General features: G+C 61.3%; 1 protein-coding gene across 3 annotated transcripts in view; it reads right to left on the bottom strand.

The window, feature by feature from the left end:
* Positions 1–2,055: 2,055 nt before the first annotated feature.
* Positions 2,056–21,169, bottom strand: part of TPCN2 (two pore segment channel 2) — a 31,264-nt gene continuing 12,150 nt past the window's right edge. For 2 of the 3 annotated variants that reach the window (XM_082660531.1, XM_082660532.1), the window contains 20 exons: positions 21,053–21,125; positions 19,540–19,639; positions 19,121–19,315; positions 18,486–18,551; positions 18,002–18,066; positions 17,398–17,498; positions 16,710–16,791; positions 16,449–16,535; positions 12,706–12,825; positions 12,546–12,605; positions 10,504–10,632; positions 9,741–9,790; positions 8,310–8,409; positions 6,008–6,079; positions 4,728–4,801; positions 4,132–4,213; positions 3,966–4,048; positions 3,564–3,645; positions 3,094–3,188; positions 2,056–2,586 (listed from right to left, as the gene is read on the bottom strand). In XM_082660531.1, coding sequence (XP_082516657.1) covers positions 2,508–2,586; positions 3,094–3,188; positions 3,564–3,645; positions 3,966–4,048; positions 4,132–4,213; positions 4,728–4,801; positions 6,008–6,079; positions 8,310–8,409; positions 9,741–9,790; positions 10,504–10,632; positions 12,546–12,605; positions 12,706–12,825; positions 16,449–16,535; positions 16,710–16,791; positions 17,398–17,498; positions 18,002–18,066; positions 18,486–18,551; positions 19,121–19,315; positions 19,540–19,639; positions 21,053–21,125 — 1,795 coding nt within the window. In that variant the 3' untranslated portion in view covers positions 2,056–2,507. The remainder of the gene's footprint in view (positions 2,587–3,093; positions 3,189–3,563; positions 3,646–3,965; positions 4,049–4,131; positions 4,214–4,727; positions 4,802–6,007; positions 6,080–8,309; positions 8,410–9,740; positions 9,791–10,503; positions 10,633–12,545; positions 12,606–12,705; positions 12,826–16,448; positions 16,536–16,709; positions 16,792–17,397; positions 17,499–18,001; positions 18,067–18,485; positions 18,552–19,120; positions 19,316–19,539; positions 19,640–21,052; positions 21,126–21,169) is intronic. The other variant, XM_082660533.1, reaches the window with a different exon arrangement.

The raw sequence follows: 21,169 nt of genomic DNA, 5'->3' as shown, positions 1-21,169 counted from the left end.
CTGGCTGGGGACAGAGGACACCGGCAGCACTGCAAAGCGGGTGACCCCACCAGCCCTGCCCCCCTTAACGAGCAGCCAGGCCCCAGCTCGGCCTTGAACTCGGCCCTACTTCTCATTCAGACAAAGGCTCCGAGGCGGACATCACTTGACACGGGGAACCGACGCAGGGACGGGTGCCCCAGCTTGTGTCCAGAAGGCACCGGCATGGCAGGCACCAGCAGCGGCTTCAGTCGTGCCCCCCACCCCCCGAGGGCAGAGCCCGCGTCTCCCAGGGCCCAGCGTGGGCTGTCCGGAAGGGCCTCTTTGCACACAAGACACGGAACGTGGACCCTCTGAGGTGGACCCTCAGCTGGGGCCGGCACAAGGGCAGGGCAGAGGGCACACCGCCCACAAGAACCAGGCTCACTCTGGGTGGACAAGCTTGCAGCCCAGTGAGGCCGGGCTCCCAGCCTCGGATCACAGGCGGGTCACAGAGGAAGCAGGCCTGCAGGGGGACTGGGAAAAGCAAGGAGCTGTCCCCTGGGGATCACGAGTCAGGTCAACTGAACTGAATCCACCACTAGATGGCGCTCAGACCTGGGTGGGGGGGTGGACATACAGCCAGAAGGAACAGCAGCTGACCAGACAGGCCTCACCCTCGTCCCCAGAAGAGCAGGGCCTTGCTGAGGCAAGCTGGGTATCGACTTCTAAACCATGTTCCACGAGAGCCTCCCCACCCAAAATCAGCCTTCCAGGAAGGCAGCCTGCACAGGGGGGCAGGTCTGGGAGAGTCCTGTCTACCTCCACAAAGGTCCCCAAAACCTGAGGAATGCCCACAATTTCAGAAAAACTCCGGGATCAGCAACCCAATGTGCTTGGACACACAAAACGTTACCAGCCGTTAGAAAACCTCAAGCAGTTGGATTTCGTGACATTTTAGAAGTGCCGTTTTTCAGTTAAGCTTTCCTCTCATCCCATTTCCCAGATAAGCTGGGGAAGATTGGGATGACTTCCTGCAGTGGAGTCGGCATCTGTAGCCTGATTTCCCCTTCGGTGCCCACAGCAGACGTCACTAATAGATCCCAGCACCACTTCCCATGAAGATTCCAATCCTTCTCAACAGAACCGCCAGGAGCTACCACCAACCACTCGAGCTGGCCCTTGAAATGAGAAACCCACTTATCAACCTGGATCGATGGCAGACCAAGTGGCAATGTGGCCTGCCACGCACTGCTCACTTCCCCCTCCTCCCCACCCCAGCCCCCTCTGTCACACACCCTGAGGACACACAAAGTAGGGCCACCGCTGACTTATACATGTCTTTATGCAAATTAGAAAAAGGTGTCCCCCTCCTGGGGTAGACAGTCAATGCCAGGACACACCCTTGCAGCCAGGTACCCTTGTGCAGTGCACAACCTACACAACCATACCCGGGGTAGTGTTACGCCCCGACAGTTGTTTTCTTCTTTTCTGTAATGCAAGTACCTGTCTTAAGCTTTGATTGCAGAGGCGTCCACTTCAAACACGGCTATCTCAAATAAATACACTGGCAGCCGCTCGATGAGATAAAGAGCCAGGCCACCTTCCTCCACTGAGGCTCATTTATTTTAGAAATCTTGGTTGAGTTTGATAACTGATCATTTGGACCACTTTATTTTTTTCTTCCTTGGCTTTAAATTCCTGCTCTTATGTTTTAAATTCACCAATAAAGAGTGAGGCCCTGAAACCCTCGACCCCAACAAAAGCATAACCCCAGGCCCACACTCTCTCTCTCTCTCTATCCGAGACCTCGCTGTGTGGCCCCAGGTGTACTATGTAATTTCCAGGTCTCGTAAGTAATAAACCTTTATTTTTTCAAAGTTTCCTGACGGTGGTTGCTAACACAGTATGAACCACAAGGGCTGGTCCAACCACAGCACTGGCTTCTGACAGGCTGAGACCGGGTGGCCCCGTTCCAGAGAAGCACAGTCGTGTCGGAATAAGGATGACCACCTCCTTCTTTGCAAGACTTATTGATGAAGATGATTGGCATTCTCACTCATAAAGAAACGCACCCAATCACACTCACACGAGCCATAAAATAGTAAAACACAGTCCAGATTCTTATCATGTAAAACCAGGATCCCAAGCTTAACGCCCTGGAAAGCTGCCGGTTGGCCTGTGCGGGCCCCACGTGGGCCTCTGGTCCCTGAAGGCCACCAGCAGTGAAGGCACCACGGAAATCCCAGGGCCCAGGGGGAGGGCCACTGCATCTCCCTCCCAGTCACCCTCTTTCAATATTTAGAAAAATAAGTCTCAGGGAAGCAGCTTATAAAAAGAAGGTGGCACGGACAGCGCCTGAGGGGCCGCGGAGGAGGTCCAGCTCGGCTGCAAACCAGGGCCTGTGTGTGTCCCAGCGTCGGCACACACGGTGGCTCTGCCCAAGGGAGCAGCCTCTCCAGTGGGCCGCGGCCGCCTCCTCCCCCGGCCAGCGCCCATCCCGAGGCCGCATCACCTGCCGCCGCCCCAGCCAGGAAGGCGTCTGGATGTCACCTGCACAGCTGCAGGTGCGGGTGGTGGCTCAGCTTCTCTGCCAGCTCTTCCTCCGTGGGCTCCTGCAGGACATCCCTGCGGAATCGGGGACAGGATGGCTGGGGAGCCCTGGGCACCTCCAGAGGAGCAGGGGAGCAGAGCTGATGCAGCAGCCCCGTCAGTGCTCGGGACGAGGGGCCCCTCGGGACCACCCCCCGGGGACTCAGGTCCACCTCTGGGATGTTTACGTGGTGTCCCTCAAAGCCCGGGAGGACACCTCTCCGCGTGGCCGTAACAACACAGCAAACGCTCAGAGACGCCAGTGTGACCACCCGGGGCTGACTCTGGGACGGCTGTCACTTCTCTGCACCAGCAGAGCGACAATCTCCAGGTTACCATGGAGAAGAGAAGGGCGAGGCTTCCTCGGGCCACCTGTCTACACCCACCAACAGAATCACCTGGAGACCACCGGAACCTGAGGGTGCTTCCCGAAAGATGCTCACCGGAGAGCAGGACAGAGGCCCGGCCCCGCAGCAGGAGCAGAGGCAGACCCCGGGCTCGTGGGGACCAACCGCCCGCCCACTGCCTCCGCCCTCCACGCACCTGAACAGGAGCTCCACGGTCACCTCAGAGGTGGCCCCTAGGTCCCCTGTGAGGGACTGCAGGTGACTGCGGCGGTCCCACTTGTGAAGGAAGTTCTGGCAAGAGGGAGGGAGGGACGGGTGGCCAGTAGGCGTGGGCCCTGCGCAGAACCAGCCTTGTCCCCCTACCCCAATCCCACAGTGTCGGCCTGGCTGAGAAGTCCACCCTGGACACCAGGATCCAAGGCCACCAGCTCCTACAGGAGCAGATGCCTGAGAGCCCTCTTCCAGCCCCCCTCCCACAGGTCAAAGGTCAGGAGCATTCCAAGAGGCCCCCAGCAGCCAAGGCGAGCAGCCCCAAGGGAGGACGGAGCCTGAACCCACCAGGGCTGCCCGAACCCAGCACGGCCTCTTTGGACCAAGTTCCGGGTGGGCCCCCATCAGCAAGTTAGCAACTCCGACTGAGAAGAGCCCGGGCAGGGTCGCTGATACCTCCAGAATCAGAGCCAGGAACAGGTTGACCCAGATGACGGACGACACCAGCCACCACAACACAAAATAGATCTTGGACCACCTGCGGAGAACAAGGAGGCCACCGGGGCCGCGCGTGAGCCGAGCGCGGCTGCTCCCCCGACCCTGCTGCCCCGCCTGTGCCATCGCCGTTCCCGCCCTCGAGCTGGCCCAGCCTGGCCTTCAGGGGCGCTCGGCCAGCGGCCGGGAGCCGGTCTGAGCTCTGCAAGCTCCAGGCTGAGCCCTGTCACCCCACGAGCCCCGCTGTCACGGCCCCCAGAAGCCACCTGCTCCTGCACGCGCCCTGCCACCCCCGGGAGGCGCAGACCCAGACGCGCACCCCGCGCGGAGCCGCGGCCGGGGCCGCCAGGACGGGTCACTCACGGGCCTGCGTAGCGCCGGAAGGCGTCCAGGAACACCTGCCAGTTGTTCACGACCATCACGTCCCACAGAGTGACCAGCGCGGCCTGTGGGGCAGCAGATGCAGGGTCCAGGAGGCCGTGGGAGGTGGAGGCGGGGGTCCCGAGGGGTGGGGGGGCGCAGGACTCACGGCAAAGTCGTCAAAGTTGTTGGTCCAGTACTCCAGCTGCTCGAAGCTCCCGCAGGGCGCGGAGCCGTTGTCAGGGGCCAGGCTGGGGGGGCACAAGCCAGGTCGGTGGGAGGCGGGGGCAGGACACACACCCGGGCGCCCTGGCACCGCCGCGGCCCCTGCTCGGCGTGGACCCAGCTGGGCCCCTGAGGAAGCGGGGGAAAGGGGAGACGGCCCCCGACCTCGGAGGTGTTGAGGGCGGCGAGGAGGCCAACGCTGTGGACACACACGGCCAGCGGCCGGCCCGGGGGGGCCCTCGGCCCTATAGTTCAGGCCTGGCCCTGGACGCGCCCCCTGCCGGCGCGCGGCCTGGCCTGTAGGCCCAGAAAGGGGCACGGCTGGGGGCTCTGAGCCGGCACGGGAAACACCCTCAGAGCAGGCTCGAGGGAGGGCTTCGGTGAGGAGCGGGCGGGTGGAGAGGCCAAGGAAGAAAGGGGCCTCCTGGCTCCCTCCTGGGGAGCTGCGTCTCACCCCTCCACCCCCCCGCCCGGCGCCGTCACCCGCGGCTCCAGCGCCCCCAGAGGCGGGGCGCTCTCTGCACCTCGGACCCCCCTCACCTGCTGTTTCCAGGAGCCACGATGACACCTCGGAACAGGATGATGCCGATGATGGCAAAGACGTAGTAGACCACCTAGGGAGGCAGGTGGGGCCTGTCAGCACCCCCGGAGGGACCCCCGCAAAGCCAGGCTGGGCCTGCGAGGGCGGCATGCCAGCAGGGATTCCCAACTGCGGGCACTGCTGGCCTTCCTGGGAACACTGGGGCTCCCAGGCACCCGCGCCAGAGGGAAGCGGGGAGGAGCCACGGTGGGCAGCCCCAAGATAAACCGGGGGCCCAGGCGTAAGAACGGAGGCTGTCCACCCCTCCTCCAGGGCTGGTGTGGCAGGAAGAGGGTTCCACTGAGAACAGGGCAGCGAGGGCCAGGGGACGGTGTGCCATGGAAGGGTGACCGGGGGCTGGCCAGGTCCCTCCAGAGAAGTCCCACCACTCTCCCCACATCCATCAGGAGACGTCTGAGCACACCACTGGGCGGCCTTGTGCCACAGTCAGAGAAGGGGCTGCTGGCCGCCCCTGACCTGTCCCCAGCATGCCCGGTGGGGGGGAGGGGTGCAGGGAAGAGGCGCACACCCCAGGCTAACCCAGCCCCCTCTGGGCCTCAGTTTCCTCCACTGTGCAAACAGGGGTCTGGGGGGCAGTGCCCGAAGCAAGGTGCCACGTCTAGCACCCCACGACAGCCAGAGCCCCCCAGGAGCCCCTCACTGTCCAAAACAAGCAGCAGCAGGGCTCTGTCACCTGCCCTCCTGCCCTCCAGGCCTCGCGCCTGTAGCAGCACCCAGGGCCCCTGCTCACCAGGCCCTGCCCCGCCTGGGCCACAGGGTAGTCAACAGCGGCGGCGGGGGAAGGGCTGACCCCGGGGGTGGCGGGGGGACATCACGGCTCTCTCAGCAAAAGTGACTGTGAGTTCCCCAGATCCCTCTGAGCAAGGATGGTTGACCAAACCCCACTGGGGGCTCTGTGGGCCCTGAGGGGTCCCTGGTGCCTCTTACATCTTTCATCTTCTCAGTGTGGCCCCTGGCCCAGGACACAGGAGGGATTCAGAAGTGACCAAGAGGATCTCCGGCTCGGGAAGGGGTGTGGTCAGGAAGCACCTCCAGCCAGACCAGCCCTGAGCTCCTCTCTCTGGCTTCCTGCCCCGCCCTGTGCTTCCTGGGCCCTGGTCACCCGCTCCCCTAACACAAGGACCCTCCTTCCGAAGGCCGCCAGCCTCCTGTTGAGCCCTGGCTCCCCAACAGTCCAGCTCCGCTCCCCCGAGGGGCCAGCGCAGGCAGCTAGACTCACCGCCAGGATCCCGCCGAAAGCCCGCATGTTTCTGATCAGGTCCAGGATGGTACTAGCCACCACAGCCATCAGCTGAGACGGGGAGAAAGCACAGACCCGGTTCCTCCTGGTCCCACTGAGGTGACACCAACCCGCCCACCACCCAACGCTGACCTGGAAAGGCAGGAGGAGACTGGTGACTTCCCAACCCACACACCTGTACACAAACCCCTCAGGCATCCAGACACACCTCACCTGTACACGCACCTGAACACACCCACAGCCCCCATACACACCTGTACACACACACCCAAGGCCTCACACATACACCTGTACAAACACCCACGGCCACCCATACATGCCTCACCTGTACACGCACCTGAACACACCCACAGCCCCCATATACACCTGTACACACACACCCAAGACCTCACACACACACCTGTACAAACACCCACGGCCACCCATACATGCTTCACCTGTACACATACCTGTACACACACCCACAGGCCCCATACACACCTGTACACACACACCCAAGGCCGCACACACACACCTGTACAAACACCCACAGCCACCCATACATGCCTCACCTGTACACATACCTGTACACACACCCACAGGCCCCCATACACACCTGTATACCCACACCTGTACACACACCCCACAGCTACCCATACACACCTCACCTGTACACACACCTGTACACACACCCATACACACCTCACCTGTACACGCACCTGTACACACCCACAGGCCCCCATACACACCTGTATACCTGTACCTGTGCACACGCACACTCACACCTCTGTGCCCACCCATACACACTCACACTTGGATACACCCACCCACGCAGATGCATACACCCCCTTCCCTGCAGATACCTCCACCCACCCAGCCTCAGATGGGTCTAAGTCCAAGACCCTTGGTGAAGCCATGGTGTGCAGGGCCTCGGCCCACACTGCCCACCAACCCACTGAGGCGGGGTCAGCTCGTCCCTGGTCAGGAGATGGCCAGTCAGCCCCGGGTGACAGGGTTGAGATGGGGCCTCACAGACCCCATCGGGAACCCCGGCTACAGGCTACCCTGAGCTCCGGAGAAGGCCTTTCCAAGCAGCCTGGTTACCCCACCCGGTAAGCTAGGAGAACACAGCGCTGGATGGTAGCAGGCGGGGACCGTGCTGTACGTGTGTGCACATGTGATTTATGTGCACGCATGTACACGCATGTGCGCATGTGTGTGCAGGTGATCACGCATGTGTGTATGAGTGCACACGTGTGATTATTTGTGTGTGTATGTACAGTTGTGCTTGTATACGCATGTATTGTGTGTGCTCTAGTGTATGATTATGTGTATGTGTGTGATTCCATGCACGTGTGTGTACAATTGTGTGTGCTTACACATATACACGTGTCGGTGTATGCACGTGTATAGTCATGTGTATCTGTGAGATGACGCATGTGATTGTGTGGATGTGTGATTACGTGTATGTGTATAATTGTATGTGTGCTTGTGGGGCTGTGTGTGTGATTACATGCCTGCGTACACTATGTGTGTGCGTGTGTATAATCGCACAGGGGTGTGTGTGTGTGTGTGTGTGTGTGTGTGAAGGCCTCAGGGCAGCAGCCCCCCTCTGCACCCAGGACCCCCGAGCCACCTTCAGATGGGAAATACCCCTGGGTGACAGGTCACTCCCCTGACAGGCCAGGAGCACAGCTTGGTAGGAAGGACAGACACGGACAGGGGAAGGACCTGGACACTTAGAAAGGGGTCAGATGTCCTTGGTTCCTTTCCTCCTGAAAAGTGCTTAGGAAAGCAGACGGGAGGCTCCGTGCCAGGTGGGAGCCGGGCCTGAGCACCCGCCTCCCCTCCCCTCCCCTCAAGGTGGGTGTTACTCCGGGTGGGAACATTAAGAGAAACCGAGGCTCAGAGACGGTCACAGGCCGCCCCACTCCTGCTCTGGGGGTCCTGGAAACGAGCACCAGTAGCCACCAGCAGCCCGTGCCGAAGGCCTTTCAGAAACGCGGGACGCTTGGGAGCATACCAGTTCCTTGCAAAGGTCAGGGACCCCAAGGAGCACGAGGCCACCCCTGCAACTGCCCGACACGGGTCCCGCCTGCACCCCCACAAAACAGGGCTGGACACTCATACTTCCAACCGCCGCCAGCATGGCCCAGCCGCAGTGCAGGGCGGGGCCGCAGCCCGAAGGGCCCCAGGTGGCGGGGGCAGGCGGGCAGGGTGGACAGTGCTCGGCCCGGTCCCTGCTCGCCTGGCACACCCACTCCCAGGGCAAGGCCACGGCGCGCGCAGGCGGGGGCGGTACCTCCACGCTGCGAATGATGCGCAAGAAACGGAAGGCTACGAGCATGTTCACCAGCCGGGTCACGTCCCACAGCGACAGCAGGCCCAGCGCCTCCGGCTTCCTGCGGAGACACATGGAGACGGGCTGGGGGAGGCCGGGAGGCCAGCGAGGGGCAGACGGGAGACACGTGGTCCAGAGACAGAGACGCAGGGACTCAGAGAGAGCCACAGAAGTGCCGGGAACGCGCCCCGTAGCCAACGCCAACCGGAAAAGCTCCATCGTGACAGGAGGGCAGAGCCTGAGCCGCCCACGCCTGCAGCCCCAGGGCGGTCACGGCAACACCTTCCAGGGCACAGCCCGCCGCAGTGCCGCAGGGCTACCCAACCCCCCTCCTACACGGGAGAACACTGAGGTTCCGGATGCCCAGCTCAGGTCCCAGCAGAGCTGGGCGAGGTGGGGCCCTGACCCATCCCCTATCCTCTGACCCCATTCCCTAACCTCTGAGCCATCCCGAGCCCTGACCCCGTCCCCTTGGTGTCTCTCGTGGCCTTACTGGCCTCTCATTTCTATTTAAATTTAAACCCATTCTCACCCAAGATGTTACCCCCCGACCCCAGCTCACCCCGCCTCCCCAATGCGGGTTTTAGCGCACTTGAGAAACAAGGGGAGCCGGCCCCAAGGTGCCGGGTGGTGCAGCAGCCCCACTGCTCCCAGGGCGCAGGTCCCCGCTGAGGACCGCACGGCCCCCGTCTTCCCGACACAGACCCTTCCCGGGGCCCCACCCCCATCTCGGGCAACTCCCAGCTGCTCCACTGAGACGGAAGCAGCCCAGCAGAGGGACCAAGACACCAGGGCTGCCCGAGGGCCCAAGGTCGGCACGCGTGCTTGTTGGCGGCTGTACTCTGGGCAGAGAGACCCCAAGGCTGCCACACCACGAGGCGCCCTGGGACCCCTGGCCAGATGTCCATCGCTCTGCGCGGCTAGAACTGGTGGCAGCGTGAGTTCAGCGAGCCCCGGGCCATCCCTGCCATCTACAGGGAGGTGAACTGACACCCAGAGTGGGAGGTGACAACCCCGGGTCACAGGGCCTCCAACCAGAGGAGGGCCCCAGCCCGATTCCAGTGCCCCCAGGTCCTCCCTGCTTCTGGCCCCCAGCACACCTGGGCCCCGTGTCCCATCCTGGGGTGGGGGTCAGGGGGCGCGGAGCCAGGGCACTGCAAGCGGCAGCTCCACAGCTTCCCATCCCGGCTCTGGGAACGCTACCCTTCTGAAGGCGGCTACGATGAGAAGGGGCCTGTCCCCATAGGCCTCAGCAGGGCAGGAGCCGCGGCCGCTCCCCCCGACAGTCGGGCGTTTGGCTCTAGAGCTGCCCGGGCCAGCGGCCGGAAGCCGGGCGCACACCCTTCCCCGGGGCGCTAGCCAGGCCTCCCTGGGTCCTCCACAGTCACATACCAGCCCGGGTGTGGGAAGCGGTACACAGCCAGAGTTGAGATCTCCAAAACCTTTAATCACAAAAGAAAAGAAGCTCGCTACGGCAAAGGCCCACTGGCAGCTCTAACACGCTGTCCCCAAAGGGGGTTCCAGGGAGAAATCAGGACCAGGGGGTCCTATCCCCACGGCGGGTGCCACGTGGGGACATCCTGCAGCTGAGAAAGACACCTGGCCCCAGGCGTCGGGCTGCACACACGAAGGGCAGGGCTCGGGAAGGGCCGGCTGAGTCCCGGGCACGGGAGAAGCTACTCGGTCAGCTGTCTCCCTCCTGCTCCCAGGGGCCCACGGCTCGAATCCATCAAATACGAATACGTGTCACGCCAATGTCACTGCAGTGACACGCACACCAGGCGTGGCCCCTCACTCCCCCAGGCCCTGGGGAAGGTGTCCCGAGACCCGCGGTGCCCGAGAACCCCTGCCCCTCCCTCACCAACATCGAGGCCCCACTGGCCAGCGGGGACTGCGGGTTCCCTCCGGGCCTCCCTCAAGGGTCAGGAGAGGCAGCCTGCCACCGCTGCACACCTCCACCCACGATGCGCAGATGCAGCAGAAACCAGCCTCCTGCAGCCGCCCGCCAAGCTGTTCATCGGGGGAGGCCAGCCCCTGTGTCACCGGAGGCGGGAGCCCCAGTGCCCGCGGCCCCCAGGCCCGGCCAGACGCCGAGCGCTCACCGCCCGCCCGAGAGCGCGCCTCGGCCCGTCTCAGACTTTACCGCAGGACTTACCAGCAGGACGGCGGTGAGCAGCCCGTCGAACACATTGCTGGAGGAGACCATGTACCCCCGCAGGCCCAGGGCAAACACCTTGAGCAGCATCTCCAGCAGGTAGTACAGGATGAAGACGCAGCTGAGAATCTGAAAAGGGAGAAGCGGGACCCGGCGTTCAGTTCCGGTGCCGCCCCTGCGCCCTGCCCTGCCCCCCACTGCAATGGGGCCCAGGAGAGATCCACGCGGCTTGGACGCCACAGGGCCCCTTGGACCCCGCCCTGCTGCACACGGGGGCTGGCCGGGAAGCAGACAGCCCCGCCCCTGCCGGAGCCACGTGACCCTCTCCTCGGGCCCCCCTGGGCTGCTCTTCCCGACACCCCCGCAGCCCCAGACACGGGCATCTTCAGAGCCCCCTTCTTGACCCATAGCCTCTCCTGGAGTGACCTGCACCCCGTGCACGGCTTCAACAACAATTCACACGTCTGCATCCCCCGCCCCAGACTCCCCCCACCATCCGACGGGCCCTCAACCCCCCAGGCCCGGTGTCTCCCAACCCCACATCATTTCTAGGCTGGCAGGGCCTGGGTCACCCACACCTCCTCGGGGGTCTCCGCCTCCAACCTGGCCCCTCTGGTCCAATCTCCTGGGGACACCGGGCAGTGTCCTTCCCTGACGGAACCTCCTGGCTCCCAGCAGCATCCTCGCAGTCGCTGGGGGTGTGTTTAGGAGGCCTCATCAGCAAAGCTGGTCTCAGGCTACGGGGTCACTGTCTTTTTTGAAGCCAGTAAATAAAGTATCAAGTAGCTCTTCCCTTAAAGGGGGCTACGTCGCGGTGGGGTGACGGGGCCACGGGTCATCTGAGCCCTGCGGTCACCTTGCCCAGTGTCCAGCCTGAATTCTATATTCTTAGCCAATGCTGTCTCATTCACACCCACACGGAGGTCACCGTTAAAGACAGAAGAATAAACATTATGAGCAGCTATCAAGGGGCATAAAAGGACGGATTCTGCAGTCGCCTCAAGAGCCCTGCGCGGCACTGATCTGACCAGAAGTCGCTCATAAGCAACCAAGCTGACTCAAGTGCTTAAAAAAACTATTGTCCGGGGGCTTCCCTGGTGGCGCAGCGGTTGAGAGTCCGCCTGCCGACGCAGGGGACACGGGTTCGTGCCCCGGTCCGGGAAGATCCCACGTGCCGCGGAGCGGCTGGGCCCGTGAGCCGTGGCCGCTGAGCCTGCGCGTCCGGAGCCTGTGCTCCGCAACGGGAGAGGCCACAGCAGCAGTGAGAGGCCCGCGTACCGCAAAAAAAAAAAAAAAGAAAAACTATTGTTAAAAAAGATGAAATACAGGTCAGCTGTATCCAACTTGACATTTGTCAGGAATAAAAACCAGCCACCTCTGCAATATGTTATTCACACAGAGGAGACTGAACAATTCCTGTCGAATCCAGCAAAAAAAAAAAAAAATTAGGAAAGTAGAAAATTTGATTTTAAGTGTAAAATAGAGGAATTTCAAACGGCAGGCCAAGAAGCCATTTCCTCAGTTTTGATGCTGTAAGTTTAACTCTGTGTTTAACATACATGACCTGATGTGTCACTTTTTAATTGGACAAATCAAGCTTTTCTTATATAATTAGAGAACGTTCAATGGTTTTCATCAACTTAATATCATTCATAATATTTTTCATTAAAATAAGCTTTAAAATACATGCTTTGTGAAGGTCTGGCATTATGGGGGCGGGGACGGCGTGTACAGGTTTTTGCTTAAAATCCAAAACGGAAAAATTGTTTTTAAGTTCCTAAGGTGTTTGACAAGACCTCAGAATGTTAGGAAAGGAATTCTCTCTACACGACTCTCCCTCCGCCGTCCGGCCCGCACGCCGGTTCACCCGGGGCTCTGCACGGGCTCCCGGCTGCCCTCCCATGGCCGGCACCCCGACCCCTGGGCCGTCCCTGTGATGCACTAGGACAGCCCAGCTTCCCAGGGACCTGGGGCCCCAGGTGGGGAGGCTGTGCCCTCTACTCCACTAACTCCCCAGCACCCCGCACGGCTGGAAAGCTCACCCCCAGCACGAAGTCGTCACGGTCCTTGGGCAGCACATGTGCATCCAACACCAGGAACACCTGTGGAGCCAGAGCGGACGGCAACTCAGCCCCGAAGCCAGGAGGAAGGGCAAGCGAGAGATCTAGGGGGTGGGAGACGCCAGGGCAAATCCTCACTCACACAGATGGTCACGAGGTTTCCAAGGGCCATGAGGTTGCCCAGGTAGTCAAAGTAGTGGTGGCCGAAGAGGAACTGGGCGCTCTGCAGAAACGGAGACCGGTACTCGGGCCGCGGTGGGTGCTGGCGGGACACACACGCACAGAAACATGCCGGAGGTGGCCACGGCCACAGGGGCCCAACAATGCCTGTACCCCCTTATCCTGGGATTTGACCTCTTCCTACCTTACTTCCTACCCCAGGCTCTCCAGCCTAAGGAAATCGTCTCAAACACAGTAACGGTTTTATGCGCAAAGATGTTCATCACAGTCTTTCTAACACCAAGAGAGGTGGAAATAACCCAGACGGCCACTGATGCTGTAAGTAACCCGTGACGGACTATCACACAGTCGTCTTAAATGTATGCAAAGCGCCATGTGAAAATACACGTATAAATTACAAGCTAATAACTATGAAAACTCAGCACAGAACGAAGGGACCTCACACACTGTGACCAGGCTGGAGTGGAACTCAAAGGAAGGCACTTAAGCAACAAATACTAACGTGAAGACACCCGTCAGAACCAGCACCCCCATGCTCGGCACCCCCCAGAGCCAGGACAGAGGCGCAGGGCGGTCACCGCAGCGTGAGATGGACCGCACCTGCGCTGTCCCACGCAGGGGCCGCTCACTGCACGTGGCCACTTGATTTAAATTTAAATCCGCTCAAATTAAACACTCAGCTTCTCTGTCACGATAGCCACATCTCAAGTGGCATGAGGACACCCATGGAGCTCTGACCCAGCCCCACACTCAGACGCATGGTCCCTTGGTGACAACAGCCACAGCCTGACCCAGTAAGAACGCTCCCAATCTTCCCACAGTCCTCCACGTGGGAACTGGTGCCCAGAGGCACCTGCCCACACTAGTACGGTGTGGGTGCAGAGAGAATTAGGTACCAATTCCCTCTGCACCCGCACCCAACCCTGCTGCACCCCAGAGGGTGGCTTCCTGCTTGCCCAGTGACTGCAGACCACCTCCAGGCCGGGCAAACCAGCAAACGCCTCTGTCACCCTGTGGGCTGGACCACAACTTCTCCAAGGGAGTGTGAACCCTGGCCTTGGGGAAGACGCCCCCTCCCAACTCTACTCTTCCTCAGGCATCTCCCTCACCCCTCAGGTACCGCAGAGTTTCCTCGTATCTTACACTTACTCTTTCATCACAGTTGACACTTCTTAATGTTAAACTTCCCTTGCTAAACCCACTGTGTGGTTTCTGTCTCCTGCTTTGACCCAGACTGATATATTGGCCAAGAGAGATATCAGCATTATCCATGATGTTTAAATGGTTACAAGAAGTATGGACTCATAGATTACCTTGTTATCAAGAAATCACAAACCTTGAAATGATTTCAGTGTTTGTCTCTGGGAAGGGGGACAGCTGGGTGGGGTTTTCTATTTTCCTCTACTACCTATAATGAATGACTGCTACGCTTTTAACCCAAAAAGCTTCTTATTAAAAGAAAAACAGACTTTCGGAAGCTGGCACAGTGCCTTCTCTACAACCAGTTAGCAAGAACCGACCAGTACTAGAGGCTAGGCTGATGGACAGGGGTTGGCCACACATGGGAGGGCTCTCGTGGAAGGCTCACGTTTTCCTGGTAGCAGCCTGCCTGCAGCACGCCTCTCTTCAGCAGCGATTCTAAATTCACAGGCTGCCAGGGCACCTGGGACAAGGCCCCACATGCTAACAATCCGTGAAGCACCTGCCTGCCCCCGTGCAATCAGCATTTCGGGGTAAGAGGCTGTCATAAAACCCAGGCAAGAACACCACAGCTCCCCAAACCTCTAGGACCCAAACTCCCACCTCAAATCACAATTCTGGACTTTAGACCCAGGGAGTTGTGAGAAGAGAGAACATCCCATGGACCACACTAGGAAAGGCGTGGCCAGAGCAGGGGCGTGGTCAGGGCAGGGGCGTGGCCTGCGTGTTAGACCATCCCTGCGTCTGCGCCCAGCATGTGCCCTGCTCTGCCAGTCACAACCACAGCACCTCCTTTTTGATATCAACAGATCCTGATGCCAGAAGAGGAAGGGAGAGTCGGTTTTGGAAGACCCGGACCCAGCAGCATCCTACAGGCCAGCAGGCAAGTGCCCAGGGAGAGCCTGGCTGGCCCAGCGGACCCCACCGAGCGAACCCTGAGAAAGGAGCCCGCCTTCCCAGATGTCTTCCTGCCCAGGTCAGCCTGAACCCGGAAAAGGGCTGGATCGCATGACAGCTGCCGGGAGCTGCGTCCTGGGCCCAGCAAACCTCCTGCCCCAGGGTGAGGGCCACCAGCTAGAAAGGTGCTTCCTGATCTTCTACCGTCTGAGGACCCAGTGTCACAGTTTCTGCAAAATCTGCACCTGATGGTACATACTTACTATTTCCTTCGAGTCACCTGGAAGCAGACACTGTTGCCTAGCCTCTTCCCAAGAGAGGTGCGATGTGCACTAACATACAAAGTGTCTGCCTGTGTGTCCCTACTACCAGCTCCCATGTCCCGAGGGTGCCACAGTGAGGATGCTGCTGAGAACAGACATGCCACGGACGCACCGCCCAGAGCTCCAGGCCTAGCAGGGCCTGCCTCCAGGTGACCTGGAAAGACCTCAGGAAACCATGTTCTTAGGAAAACCACCTCTGACCGGGGCCTGAGGCCACAGAGGCTGACCACAAGACCTGGAGAAGCTGACCTTTGCTGTGGGCTAAGATGTATCCCCCAAAATTGTATTTTGACATCCTGACCCCCAGAACCTCAGATGTGACTGTATTTGGAGTCAGGGGGAAATGAGGTCACTGGGGTGGGGCCCTAGTCCAACGTGACTGGGGTGCTTATAAGAGGAGGAGACTGGGACAGAGACACACACAGAGGGACGACCCTGTGAGGACACAGGGAGAAGACGGCTGTCTACACGCCAGGGACAGAGGCCTCAGGAGGACCCAGCCCTGCCCACACCGGGATCTCAGACTTCCAGCCTCCGGGACTGGGAGATAATAAGCCCTGTTACTTAAGCACCTCCAGGCTGTGGTATTTGTCACAGAAGCTGAGCTGACTGACTCAACGGTGACACAGAGCTGCTAGGAGTCCGATCAGCAGGAGACGTCTGATTCCACCTCTTCACTCCGATCCCCGTTCGAGTCCGGCTTGGCCCTCTCAAGGCCAAGTGGCTGCAGTGGCAGCCCCCTCCGCTGCTCCCACGGTCTGCCTGTGAACAGCCTGGCTGTCTCTCAGCACCTCTGCCACCCCCCTCACCTACCCCACCCCGCGCCCCCGCCTCCCAGAAACCTGCTACGTAAAATGCAGGCGGTCCAGGGTCTTATGGACACAGCACTGAGCTGGATGCTGAGGCCCATTCGGTAACTTTAAAACTCAGGGTCGAGGACAACAAACAAAGGTTTTAGACAAACTCAGGAACCTCGCAGGTTAGGACACATGGGAAGAGGATAAAAGTCTATCACGGAGACGGAGAAAACTGTTTGGAAAGTTCCTCTGGGTCAAGACAACAGTCCCTGTGGTCTGTGAATTTCATGAGGTCAACAAAATCTCCCCAAGAGCCACACCATCTCTGTTCCCACGTATCATCCTGAGGACCAGAATCCCTGGGAAGGCAAGTCCTGGCAATGGTCACTAAGCGTGACCCAGATGATCAATGCCAACAGACACCGAGGACTTCCCCTAACCCCGGGTGGCCCTGGCACTGGGCAGGTGACTCCAGTCTGGCCCGTTACCTCTTTAATCACCCTTTTGTCAAACTCATCGAAGAGTTTCTGAAACTCGTCAGCTGACAGCAGGTCCCCACTGCGGGAATGCAGCTTCTGCAAAGCAGGAAAGCACAGGTCAACAGAGCAGCTGGGCTGAGGGCAGGAGCGGGGAGCTGCCCCCAGCCCCACCCGGACTGGGCCAGCCCGGCTGATCCGAAATGACACCCACTTGACGCCCGGAGCCCAGAGGCACTGGCAGGGGAAGGCGGGGGGCAGGGGGACCGGTACCTCCGTGATGGCCTGTTTGTGGTCACTGTCCAGCTGGACTTTCTGAAGCACCTGCAGGAAGTCCTGGGGCTTCACCCCGACTCTGTGGGGAAAACGCCCCACCGTGAGCCCAGCCAGCTCAGCACCCTTGGGCGCCCCAACCTCTGGCCTGAGCAGCCCTAGGCGATGACAGGGCCTCCAAGAAGGAGCGCCTCATGGTCCTCCTGTGTCCAAAACCCCGAGACCTCATCTTCCACCTTAGAGAGGAGCAGCTGAAGCTGGGAAAGGGGTGCAATCCGACAGGCCCCGTGGCTAACGAGCAGGGAGCACTGAAGCTTCCCCCGTGACACGGCCTCCAAGCCAGGCGGCAGAGTCGACGTGTGTCCCAGGGCCCCTCTGGTCCCAACACACGAGTCACAGCACCAGGGTGTGGGAAGGGTGCCCCTGGAGGGGGACAGGTCAGAGCACACGGCCCCTCACGAGCCAGGGATCTCCAGTGGGTCACGAGGACACACGAGTTAACTCAGACGCAAGGACCATGGAAAGAAACCCTGGAGCCCAGGGACGTCTTCGTGATCCCAAAGGAGCCTTGCAACCTGCTGCCAGCAGGGAGCTCGGCACAGAGTGGGTGCTCAGGAAACACGCTCCCCCCGTGAACACCTCCCCCCAGGGCAGCCCCAGGGGAAGACGGCTGGAACCCCACACTCACCCCTCGGGGTGGGCTTCTCCCTCCGCCGTCATGGACGAGAGGACCTTGTAGGCAGCCCGGATGCCCAGGCGCCTCCGCAACAGTGAGGTCTGCAGAGACTTCTGCAAAGGGTATGGCTCTGAGGGGCTCGGCTCAGCCCTCTCCCCAGCCGCCCAGCCCCTTGTCCCCGGGCAGCCCCTGCCCACCGGCAGCCTGGGGAGCACCTCCTTGCCCCGTGGGCATCAGGGGGACAGTCCCCGACAACAAGGGCTGGTCCTGCCGATAGCCAGTCGCTGTGTAATTCCCTAAGGTATGTGTTTCTTCTCGGCAGATTTGGGGTCCCTGGCCCCCCTGCAAGGTGGGTTTGGGGGTCACTGCAAGAAGACTGCAGCTCCCTCTAGAGGAGGCGGGGCAGGGGAGGGACCCCAGGGTGGTGCTGGGGACAGCACCTCCTGGGGGGCAGGGAGGGAGGATGGGCCCAGTCCCCCTCACCCACAAGAGGGAGCCGGGGCAGTGCTGAGGCCACTGCGGACCCTGTCCCCCCGGCCCCCCGCTGGTCAGCTTCCCGCCAGGCCTCCAGGGACAGCTCCCCTCACAGCCGGGCAGGGTGGGCAGCTCAGCTCACCATCAGGTAGCCCCGGAACTGATTGTAGATGATGGCCGTCAGCAGGTTCATCAGAAACAAGCTCCCTTGGAGAGGAAAAGGCCATGGTGAGTGGGGAGCACACGGGCAGGGGCAGAGTCTGGAAGGATCACCAGCGCTGGGGGCCCAGAGGGCCGACACGGGCATAGCAAGAAGGTGAGCAGCGAGAAAGGCCCAGATGGGCGGAGACAGGGCCTGGGGCCTGGGGGCCTCGTCTGCGGACAGGGGTGCCACCTGGCCTGCCCAGCAGGGGCACTGAGGACAAGTCATCAGTGGTCACAGAATGAAAACCACGGCCGGGCCACAGAGAGATGAAGTTATAGGACTGGGGAGGTCCCGCCGAGGTGCGGTCGCAGGGTCAGGGGGTCCACTGAGGTGAAGTTGCGGGGTCTGGGGAGTACACCCGGCCCCGAGGTTTCGGGATCTCGTCTGCCCCACGTGACCCTGCAGTCCTGCCCAGACTCACCTATCAGGGTGAAGGCTATGAAAAAGATGGCGTAGAGCCGGTTCTTGGAATAGGCAGGAATCATCACTGAAAGAAATTAAAGGAAGTAAAACACACCCACAGATCCAGCATCCAGTCTGATTCCCTTCGTTGTCTCACACCACTGCCTTCTCAACAGAAAGGAGGGCCCTGTGTTAGGAGTGCTGGGAGGTCTTCTTGTCCAACTCTGCTCCTCACGCCTCTGCTTGCACACCCACGGGGACAGGGAACTCACTACCTTTCAAGGATGCTCATCCTCTAGGCTTCCCCATGACCACACCTCCCAGACTGAAAGTTCAGCTCTCCCTTGGGTGACTCGACTCACAGGACACGTGGGGACGGTGCTCAGGGTCCCGAGCACAGCTCTCCCCAGGTATGAAAGCCAGTGGCTACCCTCCTGGGAGGGCCTCTATGGTCAGTGACCATCCGAGCCCACGATGAAAGGCCTCAGCCAGGGCGGTCAGGCCCCAGCTGGGCCCCAGAGGACCGTGACCACCCCATCCTGGCCACATCCCCGGCCCGAGCGAACAGAGGCCCCCACAGCATCCCTGACACGGTGAGCGTCACAGCCACCGGAGACCCCAGGGCCTCTGACACGCGGTGCGGCCAAGCCTCACCCCACGGCTGCGCCGCCAAGAGGAGACCACCAAGGGCCCCGCTGGGCACAGCTTGATCCATCACCACACAAAGAACACCGTCCACCTCTAGCTTCTCAGGACACAGACAACAAGGGGAAGAGGAGAATGGAACAGAGAAAGAAAACTGGGAAGAAAAGGGAAGAAAACGGGAAAAAGTCGGAGAGGGAAGGGAAACTAGAAAAAGAGAAAAAGAAAATCAAGAAGGAAAGGAAGGTAGGAGGGAGGCCCCAGCATCACACCCGGGTCCCCAGCTCTCCACAAAAGGCCTTAGGGGCTCCCACCCCCGAGCTGGGCTCTCGGGCTCAGCGCTGACCCCGCCCCCCGCCCCGCCCCCACCCAACAGGCCCGTAGCCCGGCCCCACCCCCCCACCCCCACCCCACCCCCCCGGGTCACGCACCATCAGGGTTGTTGGCGGTGGTGAGCAACACCAGGAGGGAGGTCAGAGCCTCGGGCAGGTTGCGGAAGTAGGTCAGCCGCTGCCTGTCCCGCCTGTCGTCCTGTGGAACAGACGTGGCAGTGCTGAGGTGCCGCCCGGGCCTCAGGCCACCAAAGCCCAGGCCCGGGACCCAGCAAGCCAGGACCACCCACCGAGGCTCAGCTGCCCCGGACCTGCACCTCCCCATCACCTCCCAGCGGGCTCCGAGCTTGAGGCCGGACAGGACCTAATGCGGGACCTCCGGGCCCGAGGGCCAGCGTCCGGGGATGCCACACACCCACACGGACACCAGCCACTGCAGCGGGTGAACAGCTCTCGGCCAGCCTGGCAGAGAGCATCACAGCCTAGACACAGAGAGGGCCCACGCGGGGGCCACCCAGCCCGCACTCAGCCAGACTCCACGCACCGTGCCGTGTGCCTTCCACCCCGTGTGCGTGGAAGGCGTGGCGCCCAGACGCACAAAACCACCTGATCACTTGAGGAGCCTGCAAAGCCGCTTTCCCGGCTGCCGCCCAAGGGCCAGCCCCCTAGCAGACACCCTGGAACCCTCAGCGTTCCCAGGTCAGAGGCCCACCCCAGCCCCCCGCGCCCAGTGCACCCATCTGCCCTGTCCTGGGCTCCGCGAACAGCAGGGTCACTGGACAGACACGCGGGGCCTGAGAGTCTGTTAGCCAGTCCCACACCTCACAGCCTAGGTGACCCCGACACCCAGACACGCACACACACACACACAGCACCCACAGAGATATACAGAGACACACACACGCACACACACACACGTGCACGCGCGAAGCGGAACTCCTCCCCGGGGGTCTGAGGGATGGTCTTCGTCTTCCCTCATGGGCAGCACGGCCACAACCCCCAAGTGTTGCCACGAACTCACTGCAGACCAGCCCTGGCCAAGCACCGGGAAGGATCCCAGGACAGAGGCACACGACAGCCCCGCCCTGAGGAGAACGGTGACCCCGGCCGGGACACGAGGAAAGAACACGGGACGGCAGATGCAAGGCAGGCCCCACGGGTGACACCTCCGCACAGCAACAAGCTGCCGGGGGCCGGGCAGCAGTGAGGGGCTGGGAGGGAAGGGGGCCCACGCGGGGAGGGGAGGAAGCGGTGGGAGATGCCCTCTGGAGAGGTGGGCAGGGGCGGTGAGAGGGGCCATCCTGATGGCTAGTCTGAGGGGTTCTCCATCTAAGTGAGGTACAGCCCTGGCCAAGCAACCGGCCCAGGAGAGGGGGGGCTTGGGAAGGGGACGAAGAGGCGGCCAGGCAGAGCCGAGGAGCCAGACGCCCTGGAGACGCGGCTGCTTGAAGAAAGACGCCTGGGCTCCAGGGGGGGCCCCTGCTGACCTCCTGGTGGCGAGGTGGGCGGGCAGCCTAACCTGGTCCCCATCTCTGCCGGCCCGAGAACGACCTGGCGGATTAGCTAGGGGCGGCGCTGTCCATCACCCCGCAGGGAGCAGAGAGCACGGTACCTTCTCGCCAGGGAAGAGCAGCATTCCCAACATGGTGAAGAGGCACAGGTGGGCGGCCAGCAGCAGCCCAACACTGCGGCGAGAGCGGCACTCAGCGCCGGGCGGGCGGGCTCCGGG

Source organism: Grampus griseus (assembly GCF_964374135.1).
Source record: "Grampus griseus genome assembly, chromosome: 8".
Lineage (NCBI taxonomy): Eukaryota > Metazoa > Chordata > Mammalia > Artiodactyla > Delphinidae > Grampus > Grampus griseus.
This window is presented reverse-complemented; position numbering and strand designations above follow the sequence as displayed.